Genomic DNA, 16,133 nt, shown 5'->3' on the forward strand with positions numbered 1-16,133 from the left:
GGTCCCCCCTGAGCCTTCTCTTCTCCAGGCTGCACACCCCCAGCTCCCTGAGCCTCTTCTCATAGGGTTTGTGTTTCAGGCCTTTCACCAACTTCATTGCCCTTTTCTGGACACCTTCCAGCACCTCAACATCTCTCTTGAATTGAGGGGCCCAGAACTGGACACAGCACTCAAGGTGTGGCCTGACCAGTGCTGAGTACAGGGGAAGAATAACCTCCCTCATCCTACTGGCCACACTGTTCCTGATGCAGGCCAGGATGCCATTGGCTCTCTTGGCCACCTGGGCACACTGCTGCCTCATCTTCAGCTACTGTCTATCAGTACCCCCAGGTCCCTTTCTTCCTGGCTGCTCTCCAGCCACTCTGTCCCCAGCCTGTAGTGCTGTTTGGGGTTGTTGTGGCCAAAGTGTAGAACCCTGCACTTAGCCTTGTTAAATCTCATCTGATTGGCCTCTGCCCACCTATCCAGCCTGGCCAGGTCCCTCTGCAGGGTTCTCCTACCTTCCAACAGATCCACACCTACTCCTAGCTTGGTGTCATCTGCAAACTTACTGATGCTGGACTCAATCCCCTCATCCAGATGACCAATAAAGATATTGAACAGGACTGAGCCCAGCACTGATCCTTGGGGCACACCACCAGTGACAGCTGCCAACTGGATGTGGCACCATTCACCACCACTCTCTGGGCCCAGCCATGCAGCCAGTTCTTGACCCAGCACAGAGTGAATCTGTCTAACATCATGAGAATTTATGCCACTTTCACTCCAAGTGGCAGAATAGAATAGATCTGACTGTGCTGCTTCAGCTGGGATCTTGTCCTCATATAATCACTTGCCTTCACCTTCTGTTGGGAACCGTAGGACTTTTAGTGCTGTACAGCTGCTTGATCTTGACATACTGGAACATAAGCCATAGGTTCAGAATGCATAAGGGGGAAAAGTATGGAGTTAAGGAAATAGAGGGTCGAAATGGCCTTAGAGAATGTTACAGAACAGTATCACAGTATCATCAGGATTGGAAGAGACCTCACAGATCATCAAGTCCAACCCTTTACCACAGAGCTCAAGGCCAGACCATGGCACCAAGTGCCACGTCCAATCCTGCCTTGAACAGCTCCAGGGACGGCGACTCCACCACCTCCCCGGGCAGCCCATTCCAGTGTCCAATGACTCTCTCAGTGAAGAACTTTCTCCTCACCTCCAGCCTAAATTTCCCCTGGCACAGCCTGAGGCTGTGTCCTCTTGTTCTGGTGCTGGCCACCTGAGAGAAGAGAGCAACCTCTCCCTCGCCACAACCTCCCCTCAGGTAGTTGCAGACAGCAATAAGGTCACCCCTGAGCCTCCTCTTCTCCAGGCTAACCAATCCCAGCTCCCTCAGCCTCTCCTCGTAGGGCTGTGCTCAAGGCCTCTCCCCAGCCTCGTTGCCCTTCTCTGGACACGCTCAAGCATCTCAGTGTCCCTCCTAAACTGGGGGGCCCAGAACTGAACACAGGACTCAAGGTGTGGTCTAACCAGTGCAGAGTACAGGGGCAGAATGACCTCCCTGCTCCTGCTGACCACACCATTCCTGATGCAGGCCAGGATGCCACTGGCTCTCTTGGCCACCTGGGCACACTGCTGGCTCATGTTCAGGTGGGTATCAATCAGCACCCCCAGATCCCTCTCTGTCTGGCTGCTCTCCAGCCACTCCGACCCCAGCCTGTATCTCTGCATGGGGTTGTTGTGGCCAAAGTGCAGCACCCTGCACTTGGAGCTATTGAACCCCATCCCCTTGGACTCTGCCCATCTGTCCAGGTGATCAAGGTCCTGCTGCAGAGCCCTTCTGCCCTCCAACCCAGCCACATCTGCCCCCAGCTTAGTGTCATCTGCAAACTTGCTGATGACTGACTCCATGCCCTCATCCAGATCATCTATGAAGATGTTAAAGAGGATGGGGCCCAGCACAGATCCCTGAGGGACACCACTAGTGACAGCCGCCAGCTGGATGTGGCACCATTCACCACCACTCTCTGGGTCTGGCCCTCCAGCCAGTTCATACCAGTTTGGTATGATCTTTTAGCTTGTATGTTAAAGTATATAACCAAGTGCTGAAAGTACAATGAGCAGAACTTAGCTTGCACCAAGTTGCTTCCCCGTCTCTCATCGCGGCAACTTTCTGGATCCAACAACAGTGATTTCACATCCCAGAATTTGAGGATGAAGAGAGGAGTGGTATATGTCTTTGGCTGTCCTAAAAACCAGCCTGCCTTGTCTTTGGTGTGGACACATGCAAGACTGTGGCTTACATCTCTACCGTCAGCTTCTTTTGTGCTTTGAGGAACATCATATGATCCCTGACCGTGCCCATGCCTAATCCAGTATCTTCTCTTTGGCAGTGGTCAGTGCCAGATGTTTCAGACATTGTGCTTTGTTTATTATCAGTCAGTCATCATCAAAGCAGCATTCAGTTTTTCTCCCTATCTTGAGCTTGAGTGAGCTCAAGCTGTTTTGAGATTGCTAATAGAAGATGAGAGGAAGGAGTTCTTTCAACAAGTGATCTGCATCTAATTGAGAGAATAGAAACCTTTCCTGATCCTGAACTGGTAATATGAAAGGCATACTCTAGGGTGGCTGTTCTGACAGAATAATTGAATATTCAGAGGAGCCAGTGTAGTCTTGAATGTACTTTGGTTGTATTTCTCTGGCTCTCTCATAGGTCATCCTTAGAGGAAATACTAATGTGGAAAGTGAGGTTTAATGCTTTTTTTTTATTCTTGTTTTGCTTGTACTTTGCTTTTCCTGATTCCTTTCTGATACAGTTGCCTTGCTTTTGAGGGAGAAAGGCTGATCTGGTGACTCCAGGACTAGGTGTACAGCAACACACAGAGCGTGTATTCTACTGACTGGGATAGACTCCAGTAGCTAATTTTAGTCAGAGAGCACTTCCTTGAACAGCTGAGATAAAGGCACTGAATGAAACAGTGCTGTTCCCTCATCTGGTGCTGCTGTTCCCTGATCTGATGCAGCCCTGTCATTTACTCTAATTACAGGGGCCATGTCTCAGCCTTTTTCTTCTAAGCAAATGCTGCCCTGGTGACTTGGAAATTAATGTGCTGATTTGAGTAAATATCTATTTGGAACATACCTTGAGGCACTGCAGCAACAGAACTGACAAAGAAGGACTGCAGGCTAAAATTTAGAGAAAAGAGAATCACAGAATCAGCCAGGTTGGAAGAGACCTCCAAGCTCACCCAGTCCAACCTAGCACCCAGCCCAATCCAATCAACCAGAGCATGGCACTAAGTGCCTCAGCCAGACTTTTCTTGAACACCTCCAAGGATGGTGCCTCCACCACCTCCCTGGGCAGCCCATTCCAATGCCAATCACTCTCTCTGCCAACAACTTCCTCCTAACATCCAGCCTAGAGTTCCCCTGGCACAACGTGAGACTGTGTCCCCTTGTTCTATTGCTGGTTGCCTGGGAGAAGAGACCAACCCCCACCTGGCTGCAGCTTCAGTGCTGAAGCTAAATTACCCTGCATTGCTTATTGCTAATAGCAATGACTATGGTTGTTGTAGGCACTTGGAAATTTGTTTGTACAAGCATTCTTTCACACAACTCCTCAGCTGGGTTTCAGCATTGCCATGGAAAGGGAACTAGTTCCAGAAAAAAAGTTCTGGATGTAGGCTTAACTATTTGGGAGAGTAAGAGGAACTTGCAAAATACAACCTTAGAGACAGAGAAAAGTCCCTTGGAGCATTTAACTTAATGGAGTAAATATACCTTAGAGATGTGTCTATGAAGATAGCTGGAGATGATGTTGAAATGATACAGATCAAGCCATGTGAATTCTCTCACATCCTATGAACTGTTTTTCCCCATGTACATGATCATATCTTGGAAGACAGGGTGATGAACTTGAGCAAGAAGTGCACCTTGCAGTAATGAAAGGTAGCTGCATACCAGCAGGGCCTTCAGCATAGCAAAAGTGTTGAAACTCTGGAGAGAGTTCCTTTGGCTGCCAAGAAAGCAAGGATGAAGTACTTCCTAGAGAGAGTGACTGACATTGGAATGGGCTGCCCAGGGAGGTGGTGGAGTCACCGTCCCTGGAGGTGTTCAAGAAAAGCCTGGATGAGGCACTTAGTGCCATGGTCTGGTTGAGTGGCTAGGGCTGGGTGCTAGGTTGGAGTGGATGAGCTTGGAGGTCTCTTCCAACCTGGTTGACTCTATGATTTTATGATATGATACAATAAATAACAAGAGACTGAGAGAGCTGGTTTGCTCATCTAGAAGTAAATTAGGAGAGAAGTATCTCATTACTCTTTTACAGTATCACAGTATCATCAGGGTTGGAAGAGACCTCACAGATCATCAAGTCCAACCCTTTACCACAGAGCTCAAGGCCAGACCATGGCACCAAGTGCCACGTCCAGTCCTGCCTTGAACAGCTCCAGGGACGGCGACTCCACCACCTCCCCGGGCAGCCCATTCCAGTGTCCAATGACTCTCTCAGGGAAGAACTTTCTCCTCACCTCCAGCCTAAATCTCCCCTGGCGCTGCCTGAGGCTGTGTCCTCTTGTTCTGGTGCTGGCCACCTGAGAGATGAGAGCACCTAGAGTTATAGATGGAATTAAACCAGTCTTTTATCTGAAATGTGCAATGAAAGAATCAGAGGAAACAAAAGAACATCATAACGTAGGAAATTCTGATTGCATGCAATGAATTTTTTTCATAGTGGGAAAGTTGTATAAGTATTGGTGTAGGTTGTCCTGAGAGGTTATAGAGGCTGAATCATTGGAGATATTCATAACTGGACAAGGTCGTGGAAAATCTGGTCTAAGTTGATCTTGCTTTGAGAAGAAGGCTGGACTAGATGATGTGATGGTTTGGGTGTTTCCCACCCCCTCACACTTTGGAAATCACCCAGACTAGACTCAGCCAGCGCTGGAAATTTGAATGAAGCTTATATTTACAGCTAGCACAATATACAAGCAGATATTTACAGTCTATACAGTTATAGACAGAAATAGACAAGGGAAAAGGGAATACAGAAACACAACAGCCCTCCCAGAAACCTGAGTCCCCAGGAGGGGCTCCCAACCACCCCTTCACCTTCCCCCTACCCCTCTCAACCTTACCCCAGTGCCAAGGAAGAATGGAGGTTCAGCCAGGGGGTTAGGAAGCAAAATGGATCAGTCAGAGAAGTGGCAGAGAGGCTAGAGAGAGAGAAAAAAAATACATCTTGGAGCTCCTCAGCAGAATGACTCCCTTATCTATGTTTGGATTCCTGTTCTTGTATCTCTCAGCATGCCTATGGATGAAGTAGACATCATTCTGTTTTTCTTTTCACAGCCTGCAATCTAGTTCTTCTCACCAAAACATTCTAGCTAGCTTCAAACTAGCACAGATGACTTTCAGAGGTATCAGCCAGAATTACTCTCTGATTATGGGCCACCATGAGAATAGTCATGTTTTAGGAGTGTTTTAAAAACAAGTCTAAGATGTACCTTAGGTTCCCTTTATAATATTTCACCAGGAACTACTTGTTTGTCTCAATGGTTTTGCTTTTCTTGGTATGTCTTGAAGAGTCTACTACTAGCAATTCATCAATGCCCTTTTCTTAAGAGGAAAAGGAAGTTGGTGATAAGACATCATGAGATTGCTGTAGTTAGGCTTGTGTTGGTGGCCAATAATGGGAAGGGGAGTGTGATGGTTTGGGTGTTATCCACCCCCTCACACTTTGGAAATCACCCAGACTAGACTCAGCCAGCTCTGGAAATTGAATGAAGCTTATATTTACAGCTTAGCTCAATATACAAGCAGATATTTACACTATATACAGTTATAGACTGAAGTGTACAAGGTAAAAGAGAATACAGAAACACAACAGCCCTCCCAGAAACCTGAGTCCCCAGGAGGAGCTCCCAACCACCCTTCCACCTTCCCCCTACCCCTCTCAACCTTACCCCAGTCCCAAGGAAGAATGGAGGTTTGGCCAGGGGGTTAGGAAGCAAAGTGGGTCAGTCAGAGAAATGGAGAGTGAGGTTAGAGAGAGATGCAGCTTGGAGCTCCCCAGCAGTAGTGAGTGCCTTATCTATGCTTTGATTCTTGTTTTTATACCTCTCAGCAAGCCTATGAGTGCAGTAGACATCACCATTGTTTTCCTTCCACAGCCTGTCATCTAGTTCTTCTCACCAAAACATTCTAGCTAGCTTCAAACTAGCACAGGGACTTCCAAACTCATCACACAGAGGAAGTCTGTAGGGTTGAATGGGATCGTAGCTGCCACAGGACATGCTGCAATTCCCTGCACAGATGTTTCTGTACCAGCACCACAGCAGTTTCCCTTTCATGTGTGAGAGTGAGCAAAGTCAGAATTTGGTTGGTAGTTGCTGTGGCAACCTGGCTGTAATCAACCCTTTTAACTTGGTGTAACATGAACGAGACTTTGTCCCCATGCTTCATTGTTAACAACTTCATTACTGTGGATAATGTCATCCTCTAACAATCAAGGAGATCTTTGGTTCTGCATGCTGTTTTCCTTCTAAGAAGATTGGAACGTTTCACAGTAGGACAGAAAGCAAAGCTTTTGTGTCATAGGCCTATACCAGAAGGTGCAAACACAAGAATTCAAATGGTAAATTGTGAGGGGAGATCAAAGATTCCACTCATGCTGTGATGGAATAAGCCTTAATGCAACCAATTGTAACCCCAGATTTCCCTTTAGTGACTCCGTGTCACAGTATCACAGTATCACAGTATCATCAGGGTTGGAAGAGACCTCACAGATCATCAAGTCCAACTCTTTACCACAGAGCTCGAGGCTAGACCATGGCACCAAGTGTCTGGGGCCTTCTGGACCATGATCATAAGTTCACAGGAAAAGTGACATTGGAAGGGACTTAATTTCTCTAGTCTAGCCTTCTGCTCGAGACAGAGTCAACCAGAAGGTCAGAACAGATTGCTCAGGGCTTTATCTGACAAGGTCTTGAAAACCTTTAGGTCTGCAGACTGAACAGATTCTTAGGGTAGCCTACTACACTACTTGACTGCCTTCACAGTGGAAAAAGTTGCTCCATATACTCAAAATGAAACTGTTGTGCTTCATCTTATATCTTATTCTTCTGCCATTTACCTCTGAGAAGAGTCTGGTCCCATTACATTAACCTCCCCTTAGATACTGGCAGGCTTCTGTTGGCTCCCTCCAAAGCTGTTTCTTCCCCAGGCTGAACAAGGCACTTCTTACATGGCAAGTGCTCCAGCTCATAGCCATTTTGGTGGCCCTCTATTGAACCTACTCCAGCCTATTGAATACTGTCTTGCACTGAGAGGATGTGACTGAGTTGGAGGGCAGAAGGGCTCTGCAGCAGGACCTTGACCGCCTGGACAGATGGGCAGAGTCCAAGGGGATGGTGTTCAACAGCTCCAAGTGCAGGGTGCTGCACTTTGGCCACAGCAACCCCATGCAGAGATACAGGCTGGGGTGGGAGTGGCTGGAGAGCAGCCAGACAGAGAGGGATCTGGGGGTTCTGATTGATACCCACCTGAACATGAGCCAGCAGTGTGCCCAGGTGGCCAAGAGAGCCAGTGGCATCCTGGCCTGCATCAGGAATGGTGTGGCCAGCAGGAGCAGGGAGGTCATTCTGCCCCTGTACTCTGCACTGGTTAGACCACACCTTGAGTGCTGTGTTCAGTTCTGGGCCCCCCAGTTTAGGAGGGACATTGAGATGCTTGAGCGTGTCCAGAGAAGGGCAACGAGGCTGGGGAGAGGCCTTGAGCACAGCCCTACGAGGAGAGGCTGAGAGAGCTGGGATTGGTTAGCCTGGAGAAGAGGAGGCTCAGGGGTGACCTTATTGCTGTCTACAACTACCTGAGGGGAGGTTGTGGCCAGGAGGAGGTTGCTCTCTTCTCTCAGGTGGCCAGCACCAGAACAAGAGGACACAGCCTCAAGCTACACCAGGGGAGATTTAGGCTGGAGGTGAGGAGAAAGTTCTTCACTGAGAGAGTCATTGGACACTGGAATGGGCTGCCCGGGGAGGTGGTGGAGTCGCCGTCCCTGGAGCTGTTCAAGGCAGGACTGGACGTGGCACTTGGTGCCATGGTCTGGCCTTGAGCTCTGTGGTAAAGGGTTGGACTTGATGATCTGTGAGGTCTCTTCCAACCCTGATGATACTGTGATACTGTGACACACCTGGGGTCACATAACACTGAATGTGAATTAAGATACTGTGATACTGTGAAAAAAAACCCAGGTGTTATCTAGATAAGGTCTAAATGGTGGGTCTGGCTCAGCCTCATTGCCTGTGAGCTTTACAGATAAGTAAATGGTGTGATTGGATTAGGAATTTGGAATATCTGAATACTGCTTCCACTAAGGCTATGTAATGTGTCTGAAGGTCAAGTCACCAAGCTTCCATGTCATTGTCTCTCTCTCTCACATGTGTGAGATGAGTAATAACATCTGTGTCCCTCCCTTGTTGCTCGTTGTACATTTGTTAGACTGCATTGCTGAAAATCACCTAAATATTGACTGGTTTTCACTAATGATCTTTTTTTTTCTCATGGTTTTTGCAGGTTATTTGTCACAAGTACTGAAGAATTACACTGACCATGCCTGTGATGGAGAGTATGTGTCCCTGAGATGTCCTCACAGGACCACCATCAGCATCCAATCTTCTTTTTATGGCCGAATTGTACCAAGTCATCAGATGTGTCCTTCTCGTGATCCCCATTCCTTTGCAACTTTAATTAAAGAAGATGTTGCCTGTTCAGTTGGCACTTCCCTTCAGGTACTCCATATTAAACTGTTCCTTTTGGACTTCAACTTTCCTTAGTCAGGCAGCAGATTTCTGTGCCTGTGCCACATAGATCTGTATTGAGCAGTGCTGCCCAGCATGGAAGCACTGACATCACACAGCTTAGTGGCTGATTCATCTTTATAGTTAATTCAGTCCTAAGCTTTCACTGATGAGTTTCTTCATTTTGCTGTAGCTCTAGTCAGTAGCCCTTTAGAAATGTGGTTTGAAACAGAATTACCCTGCAAGACCACATTTTGTTTGACTGAATCTGAAGATTGTTTTCATAGTTTTCCTTTCCACTAATTAGCTTTTCCCACAGAAGTTGCTGTTGTATTCTTTTGACTTCAGAAGGTGCTGTTGTATTCTTTTGACTTCAGAAGTTGCTGTTGTATTCTTTTGGCTTCAGAAGTTGCTGTTGTATTCTTTTGACTTCAGAAGTTGCTGTTGTATTCTTTTGACTTCAGAAGTTGCTGTTGGTATTCTTTTGACTTCAGAAGTTGCTGTTGTATTCTTTTTACCTCAGAACTGATCCTATTTCAAGAGGCTTTTACTTTGCTAACTTGAAACCCTGAGAGAATCGTTGGATTTACCTCTTCTGACTCAATTGGCTCTTAGGCCTGTCTCAGTGAACATACATCACTTAGGCTTATAACATCCCAAGCATCAGTGGTTAATCTGCTCTGTCCATTTGTGTAGTGGAGGTTGACTGTAAGTATTCTTCCAAGAGCATGTGCCATCAGCATATCAAGGGATTAATTGGGAAGTTTCAGTGTTAGCTGTCAATAGGAACAACTAAAATTAGAAGCATTTAGTTGGCTGGTGTAGAGATGAGTGGGCTCTGCTCCTGGGTGTTGAAGTAAGCACAAGTCTTTCCAAGCGCAGGATTTAGGGCTGTGAAAGTTTTGGGCAAAGTCTCAAGCATCTACTGTGTTTATGGCTATGAATCAATAATAACTCATAATAAAAATGCATAGCAGAACTGGAGTAATGAACCTATGGAGCTAGTGAATAATTTGGCTGATGACCAGTTTGGCTGATGACCAGTTTCCCACGTCACTTCTCACTCTCACATCCAGCCTTTTAGAGAGGACTTTTACAGCACTTATTAAAAGTTAATGAGAGTGCTTTGGCTTCCACATGTCAGTGGTAAATTCTCAAGAAATTATATGGGGCTGGTGTTAGCCATAGTGTAACCCTTAAGCTGACAGATTGGCACAGCAAATGGTTGTGTTGTAGCATGGGAGGACATGGTCCTTTGCAGAGTGAGCTTTTCCCAGAGATAATCATGAAAGTTTCTAATACAGCAGACAAGAGACATTTATGTTGTTTAGGGTGGGAGAATATGGACTGAAGACTTTGGCAGACACTAGCCTTCCCTTCTTTCCTTTACTGATTTACTGCAGTATGTACTTCAAACGTTTCATTTGGTAATGTGATTCATAGCTATGAGTGCAGCCTCATTCCCTCTGGATGAATGGCCTACCTAAGTCATCTGGAAGGACTTAAAAACAGAGAACATGTAACCTTTGGCTTTCCATGCCATGGTTTTATGTGCAAGAGGAATTTAAAAGAAACTCATACCTGCCTGGCTTAGCCTCTTAAGTCCTCAGAGCTGGGACACATTAGCTTTGCCTCCAGCACTTAAGGTACTGGTAATTAACAGCTCCTCTGAAAACTGTGTTGCTTGTAGCTAGCTTTGCAGCAGATCTCTTGTTCAGTATGTCTGTCACATGACTGAGATTGAAATATTTCTGTTCACCCATTTTGAGGGATCCTGGGGATACTGGTAGATAGTCCTGGGAGAACTGGTAGAGGGTAGGCTGAAGATGAGGCAGCAGTGTGCCCAGGTGGCCAAGAGAGCCAATGGCATCCTGGCCTGCATCAGGAGCAGTGTGGCCAGCAGGACAAGAGAGGTTATTCTTGCCCTGTGCTCAGCACTGGTCAGGCCACACCTTGAGTGCTGTGTCCAGTTCTGGGCCCCTCAATTCAAGAAGGATGTTGAGGTGCTGGAAGGTGTCCAGAGAAGGGCAGTGAAGCTGGTGAGGGGCCTGGAACACAAACCCTATGAGGAGAGGCTGAAGGAGCTGAGGGTGTTTAGCCTGGAGAAGAGGAGGCTCAGGGGGGACCTCACTGCTGTCTGCAACTACCTGAAGGGAGGCTGTAGCCAGGTGAGGTTGGTCTCTTCTCCCAGACAATCAGCAACAGAACAAGGGGACACAGTCTCAAGTTGTGCGAGGGGAGGTCTAGGCTGGATGTTAGGAGGAAGTTGTTGTCAGGGAGAGTGATTGGCATTGGAATGGGTTGCCCAGGGAGGTGGTGGAGTCACCATCCCTGGAGGTGTTCAAGCAAAGCCTGGCTGAGGCACTTAGTGCCATGGTCTAGTTGACTGGCTAGGGCTGGGTGCTAGGTTGAACTGGATGATCTTGGAGGTCTCTTCCAACCTGCTTGATTCTATGATTCTATATGTGCTAGGGAAGTAGCTGATAATTTCTTCTACCACAGATTTCTGGCAGAGCTTGAGGAAGTTCCTAAGTTTCTTTGCATGACATCCACAGGTGCATGGCACCTCTTCAGTCCTCACAGAAATGTCTTTGATAGTTCAATGTGCTGTGCTTGGCCAGGGTAGGATGAGTTCAAATGTCAGAGAATTAATCTTGTCTTCTTTCTTAGTCTTGAAGGGGACAAGGCCTCTCTGAAAGGTAAGCCAGAAACTCCACAAGCTGAATGTCAAATTGCCTGCAGCTTGCTGTTAGGAACTGCATGTATGTAGGAAAACTGGAAAGCTGTAGACAAGGGAATAGTGTGTGTATTTTTGTGGCTTTGAAATTCAGCTAGATGGCTGCTAAAAGCAGGATCAGTTGTGTGTGCATTCTGACTGCCAGTCATTTACAAATTCAACCAAACCCTTCAAAATTGAATTTATAAAATTGCTGTGTCTTATCAAACCCACGACTCTGTAAATTTACTGCTTCCTTGGGGAGTGACCTGGAGGGAGGGTAAGAGGCAGTTACTGACAGCATTCCCTGTGGACTACCTTTATGCAATAGCTAATTCCCATTTAGAAGCTCTCACTCCTGCAAATGCCCAGTTCAGACATTGTTTCTATGTTAAAAAGGGAAACAGAAAGCATTGATTACCCTGAGACAACCACTACTAACCCAGCATCATGTGATGGGCTGCATAGATCCCTTATGTTTGTCACTTGTTTTTTGTTTGAAATGAAATGAAGACCACTTAGGGGAGCATGTCCAAGACATAAAGGTAGTGACCCATACTACACATTTCTGTAATTCTAACACCACAATGTCAGATTTGCTGGAACAATTCCAAATGGACAAACAATTTGGTCATTTAGATTGGAATTTCAGTTTTCTTGGGGTTGATTTCTTGTCAACTTACAGAACAAGTTGCATGAATGTGAGGAGAATATAACAACAGAATAGTGTTGAAAGCCAAGCATTATTTGTTTTTAAACAGCTCCTCCCACTCTCCCAACTCCACTGAGCTTAAAAGGGGAGTCTGGAGTTAGCCCAAGTCACCTGAAATATATGTCAGGAAGTAAAGAGATTTGTGCTGTATTAGTGAAGCATCTTTGAGGTGTTTTGAAGGTGGAAGTGCAGAAAATTCCCACTCATCATTTGATAATAGGAAGTCATTTGGGGCACTAGAACTGTTAATGATCAGTCTGGTCAGGTACTGGATCTCCTGTATTCTCCTTGTGGGGTCTTGCAGAGGATATTCTTACCAAGTAATAGAGAGAAGTGTCATAGAATCACAGAATCAGTCAGGGTTGGAAGGGACGACAAGAATCATCTAGTTCCAACCCCTCTGCCATGGGCAGGGACACTCTACCTTAGACCAGGCTGGCCAGAGCCTCATCCAGCCTGGCCTTAAACACCTCCAGGGATGGGGCCTCAACCACCTCCCTGGGCAACCTATTCCAGCCTCTCACCACTCTTGTGCTGAACAGCTTCCTTTAAAGATTCATAGAATCATACAATCAACCAGGTTGGAAGAGAGCTCCAAGCACCCAGCCCTAGCCAATCAACCAGACCATGGCACTAAGTGCCTCATCCAGTCTTTGCTTGAACACCTCCAGGGACAGTGACTCCACCACCTCCCTGAGCAGCCCATTCCAATGCCAATCACTCTCTCTGGCAACAACTTCCTCCTGACATCCAGCCTATACTTCCCTTGGCACAACTTGAGACTGTGTCCCCTTGTTCTATTGCTCCTCATGTCCAGTGCTCATTCCTGGAGCAGTATTCCTCATGTCACTTGTTTTCAGCAATAAACTACTCACATTCTGTACAGAAGAATGTTTTAATGATAGGACTAGAATTATTGCTTGCTACCAGAAAACTAGATTACACTTTACAGCAGGTTACCTGCAGTATTCCCATTTTGGAAAATTGCCAGAAGAGCAAGCCCACAACTTATTTAAAAGAGAAGCAGAAAGCCCTGGAGCAAAGCTTATTTAGAAGGAGAGTAAAAAGCCCTGAAAAGGCACTTATTCATGGTGCTTCTGCTCTCAGTTATTTATCAAAGACATTGCAGACTAACTTTATATATATGTGTACTGAAGTCAGCAGGAAACAGCACTTCAGAGGGCAATGCTTCCCTTATGACTTGTTTCCCTGAGAAGAGCTGTACTTAGGAGGTGCTCTGGAGCTCAGTCATGCCTCTTGTTAGAAAGATTAACCAGTTTAGAGAGAGGACAGGCAGAGTGTGTGGCCTGTGTCTCTTTCAACACCCTCTGGAACAACCAGTTGTTGGTGACAAGAATCACTACTGCTGCTGATTTGGTATTTCCATTGATCCTTTAAATGAGGTACAGGACACTTTTGCTGCTGCTGTCTCCTGCTGTTGCTCCAGCAGCATGTGAGGCAGTGGTACAAAAGGGATCAGGTTCTTTGCATGCAAACCACAGGATTCCCTGACCCTTCTTCCTGCTTTTCTTTATTTGCACCTATCATGAAGGTTTGTGTCACAGAAAGCAAGGGGGAGATGACTTCTTGCATGAAAGATAAGAACATTTTTTCAGTAGCTGCATGACTCTCAAAGCATGGGCCAGTTGTTGATGACAAAATGATGAGGCTTGAAGGTCTCTGTGTGTGTGACTGTTTCTACTGTTCCCCAGGTATTGTGGACTAACAGTGTGGCTGAATAAAACACAAAGTAGAAGAAACTGATCCAACTGCTCTAACTTTCTTGGTAGGCCAAGGACAGTGACTACTGATATGCTAAGTCACAGGTTACTGCATGATCCCACTGATGAAACAGCCCTAAGTGACCTCAGCAGGGATGAGCAAGTGCCCTTTTTTTGTGACTCTGACTATCTGTAAGATTATGATGGTCAAGGGAAAAGAGGGAGGAAAATGGTAGAAAGAAAATGAGTCACCAGTACTAGTGGGAAGAGCAGCTACTGTTTGTCATATTGGAAATCAGATGATCTCCATAGCTTGGAAACAGTTTGAACAGGAAAGTTTTCCTTCTCAGAATTGAATGGAAGAGCAGTTTGGGTGCTCTGCCTCACACTATGTTAACTACATTGCAGAGGATGATGAGCAGAGAGCTCAGTGTCCAGAAAAGTTTGCTACAGTGCCAAAGTTGCTCTTAAATATCACAGAACCAGTGCAGCTTCATTCATGAATCTCATCCAGTCTGTGACTGGCACTTCCCCCAGCTAGTTATTTGCAGGTAGAAGAACTGCTTGATGTAGAGGTCATAATTAATCCCTAAATCTCAAATCTTTGGTTGACTGAAATTGCTCACCATACTGTGATTATATACTGCAGAAGAGGAGGCAGAGTTGGCTGGTGCAGCCTGTCTCCCTGCTGAGTCAGGATTGTTCCCTGGGGTCTAAGTTTCCTAATGCTTTGTTTGCTTTAAACTTAAACTTTCCAAGTCATGGAGCTTTATCATTTCCAATAAGACCCTGCTTGACAGTGAAATGGTTTTCCCTCAATGTTTTGTTCCCCCCCACTTTGTGTTTTAAACTTTTCCCTTTCTTTAATCCCATGGCTTTTGGTTGTACATTGTTTTGCATCTCTTCAGATGACAGCTTCTCTCCCTTTGAAGTTAACCCCACATACTGGTTCAGTTTCTTACTGTTAGGAAATGTAGGTAATGTTAATTAGGTGACATTTGTAATACAGCTTTTATCAAGTTCTTTTGTCTGCTGAGCATATGCCTGCTGTTCTTGAGTTACAGTCTTTGGGCTGTTTCAAGGCCTTGCCAGAGGAGCTCTGGTGAATCTTGATGTGTTTTAACATCCCATCCCACTGCTGCCTACCCTACTTCCTCGCTAGTGTTTAGTACTCCCAATATCAGAGCTGATGAAAGGGAACATGTGCCCAGTTTTCAGCTCCTTATTTCACAGTTCTGGTGTGTTAATGTGCCACCAAAAAATGTGGGCATAGTTCCCTTCTGCCAGCTCTGCAAGGCCCATGGGTGAGTGACAAGAGATAGCTAGGAGAGTACTAAAACCTGCCATAGATCAACAATCAGGATGAAGGGTCTTTGATCCCTTCTTCACGTGATGCACAGATTGAGTGCAGTAATTTGGGCAAAGATGAATTACTTCCTAGCAGAGCAGGCTGGGAAGGTCGCTTGATAAAGCCAGGGGCAGGCAGCCTGTATCTCATCAACATGGTTTTCACTTCCTCATATAGTCCATCCTTCCCTGTTGTGGATCTTTGGAAAAGTTTGCTCTGTGGACTTGAGTAATTTATGTGAACTTTCAGTGGTACATAAGAGAGTATCAAAATCTAAACTAGATGTGACATAACCCCACTCTGAATGCATTGTGCTGTGTGGCTTTCGAGGGAGAATAGATTTTGACTTGCTTGCTGTATTTCTTTCTTAACTGCTGCAAAACTGTGCCCCATCCAGGAGGTGTTTGCATAACTCCACCATACTGGATATGCTTGGTCTGAATTTGACCTAAAAATGTTTATTCATATATTTCTTCCAATTACTGATGTTTTCTTTCATAACATTCTTAGTGCACATCTCTGCCCATCTTCATTTGACTGTGTACAGGTCTGGTCCACTCATGCAGTCTGCTTTCCAAGTTATTCTCAGCAACATACAATTTGAGCAGTTATTTAGTGACGTTCCTCTGCATAATTTCATGCCTGACTGACATACCCTGCAGTCATCCTCATGTTCCTTTTATGATGGAGACTGTGCAGAGAGCAGCCCTGTGGCAAATCTTAGTTCCCATTGAGTTTCACTATTGACTTTTAGAGGTCCCAAGTTTTGCCATGTGTTGATTCTATGAACTAAGTTTAATTGCCTTGGGTGGTAAGCTCAGTTGTGATTGTGATGGTTTGGGTGTTCCCCACACCCCCC

At 45.9% G+C, this 16,133-nt stretch overlaps 2 protein-coding genes across 2 annotated transcripts in view; both read left to right on the forward strand.

The window, feature by feature from the left end:
* Positions 1 to 16,133, forward strand: part of GCFC2 (GC-rich sequence DNA-binding factor 2) — a 988,578-nt gene that overhangs the window by 124,338 nt on the left and 848,107 nt on the right. The window lies entirely within an intron of this gene.
* The window catches only part of LOC135176615 (protein eva-1 homolog C-like), a 114,937-nt gene that overhangs the window by 70,338 nt on the left and 28,466 nt on the right, over positions 1 to 16,133 (forward strand). The window contains exon 3 of the mRNA XM_064145735.1: positions 8,554 to 8,768. Within this exon, the coding sequence (XP_064001805.1) occupies positions 8,554 to 8,768 (215 nt within the window). The remainder of the gene's footprint in view (positions 1 to 8,553; positions 8,769 to 16,133) is intronic.

The sequence above is a fragment of the Pogoniulus pusillus genome, chromosome 7 (assembly GCF_015220805.1).
Source record: "Pogoniulus pusillus isolate bPogPus1 chromosome 7, bPogPus1.pri, whole genome shotgun sequence".
NCBI classification, from domain to species: Eukaryota; Metazoa; Chordata; class Aves; order Piciformes; family Lybiidae; genus Pogoniulus; species Pogoniulus pusillus.